The 1,505-nt window shown below is 27.7% G+C and overlaps 1 protein-coding gene across 1 annotated transcript; it reads right to left on the bottom strand.

The window, feature by feature from the left end:
* Window positions 1-100: 100 nt before the first annotated feature.
* LOTGIDRAFT_176964 (hypothetical protein) lies at window positions 101-1,058 on the bottom strand (the record flags this gene model as incomplete). Its single annotated transcript, XM_009067950.1, has 3 exons — window positions 101-188; window positions 623-751; window positions 937-1,058. Coding segments are annotated over 3 exons (339 nt in total), but the record flags the coding sequence as incomplete, so codon positions are not given.
* Between the last annotated feature and the right edge of the window lie 447 nt (window positions 1,059-1,505).

The raw sequence follows: 1,505 nt of genomic DNA, 5'->3' as shown, positions 1-1,505 counted from the left end.
TCGACTCATAGAGGATCCCTTTTCTGTGTCGTTTAGTTTCCATTTCAAGGATTACAGAATGTACGGAATAATGAAATGAAACAGCAAGATTTAATTTTACCTGATCAGCTACTCTGATTGTCATTGGAGCTTCTAAAACACCCGTTTCTTTATCAAAATATTTACAACTTTCTTCAAATAAACTTGGTCTACATCAAAATCAAAATATAATTAATTTAAAACATCGTTAAAAATCATAATCACAAATAAACTTGTTCTAGAGATAAATATAATTATAATAAAATCAGAATTATTTCATTTCTAAAATTATAATGACAAGAAAAAAACATAACATGGTGTTAGATAGCATTGAAACAACCTATCATGTATTCAGTCAAATCTCTTCATTATTACGTCAACTAACTAAATATAAAGTAGTTTGCTCCTGTTGAAGTTAAAGTTGAGTTGAGGTTTTATAACGTGAACTAACAGGCACAATAACATTTCTTCAATGCCTTTCAAATTAACCTTTTTGTAAATTTAACTCCTGTTTTTCTCTTTTTGTTACTTATATTGGGTTTATTTTACAATTCAATCATTAATAAACAAAATACACACAAAATACAAATATTAGAGAACTTACCTTGGTAGAAATTTAAGTTGAGCTGAAAACTGTGCCTGGGCCTGTATATAACCTGTTTTAGGTAATAATTCTAAATGATTTTCTAATTCTTTACAAATTTCAAATTTTAATCTCAAAGCTGTAGTGGCTCTGAAAGATATAAATCAATCATAGAAATTTACATTGAAAATAAACATTATTAACTATGTGGACTCTGTGAAATATATTCCGATTAAATATGTCAGTCCCTCCCACCTACATCATGGACAGGGAAAAACTGTGTCGATAAATTCAAGGGTATTATCTTGATTATAAACTAAAATAAAGCTATTTACCTGTTATTAACAACTATAGTATCTTGATAGAGTCTATTAAACATACAGATTTTAACATCTATAGTTGGTCTTTCAACCCAAACTGGTACATCTATAGCTTTAGCTACCGATCTTACAGATATCTACAATATAAAACACATTGACACATAACACATGAAACACAAAAACACATGATAAATAAAATAACACACAATCATATAATATAAAATAATATAAAAAAACATAAACATACATCGCCAAATAATGTAAGTTTTCTTATTCTATAGTATTTCCTTTTAATTTCTGCCAGTAACTAATAGTTAAATTATATATGTGATACTCGGGGTCCAGTTTTCAGATACTTTATAGCTTTAAGATAATAAGAAAGATTGAATATTGAAACACAATTTTATGGTATACTAATATCCTGATTTGAAATTATTATATCAAAAGGATGACTGACAATGTAAGTTGAAATGTTGTGTACAGGAGTATACTGTAGAATTGTTTGTAAATGTCGCTTAAGATTAGTCACACACATAGGCTTCTTTGAACTGTTATCAGGAAAGTACTTTAATTCAATCCTCATT

The sequence above is a fragment of the Lottia gigantea genome (assembly GCF_000327385.1).
Source record: "Lottia gigantea unplaced genomic scaffold LOTGIsca_8770, whole genome shotgun sequence".
NCBI lineage: Eukaryota > Metazoa > Mollusca > Gastropoda > Lottiidae > Lottia > Lottia gigantea.
Note: the sequence above shows the minus strand (reverse complement) of the source record. Positions and strands in the feature narration are given on the sequence as shown.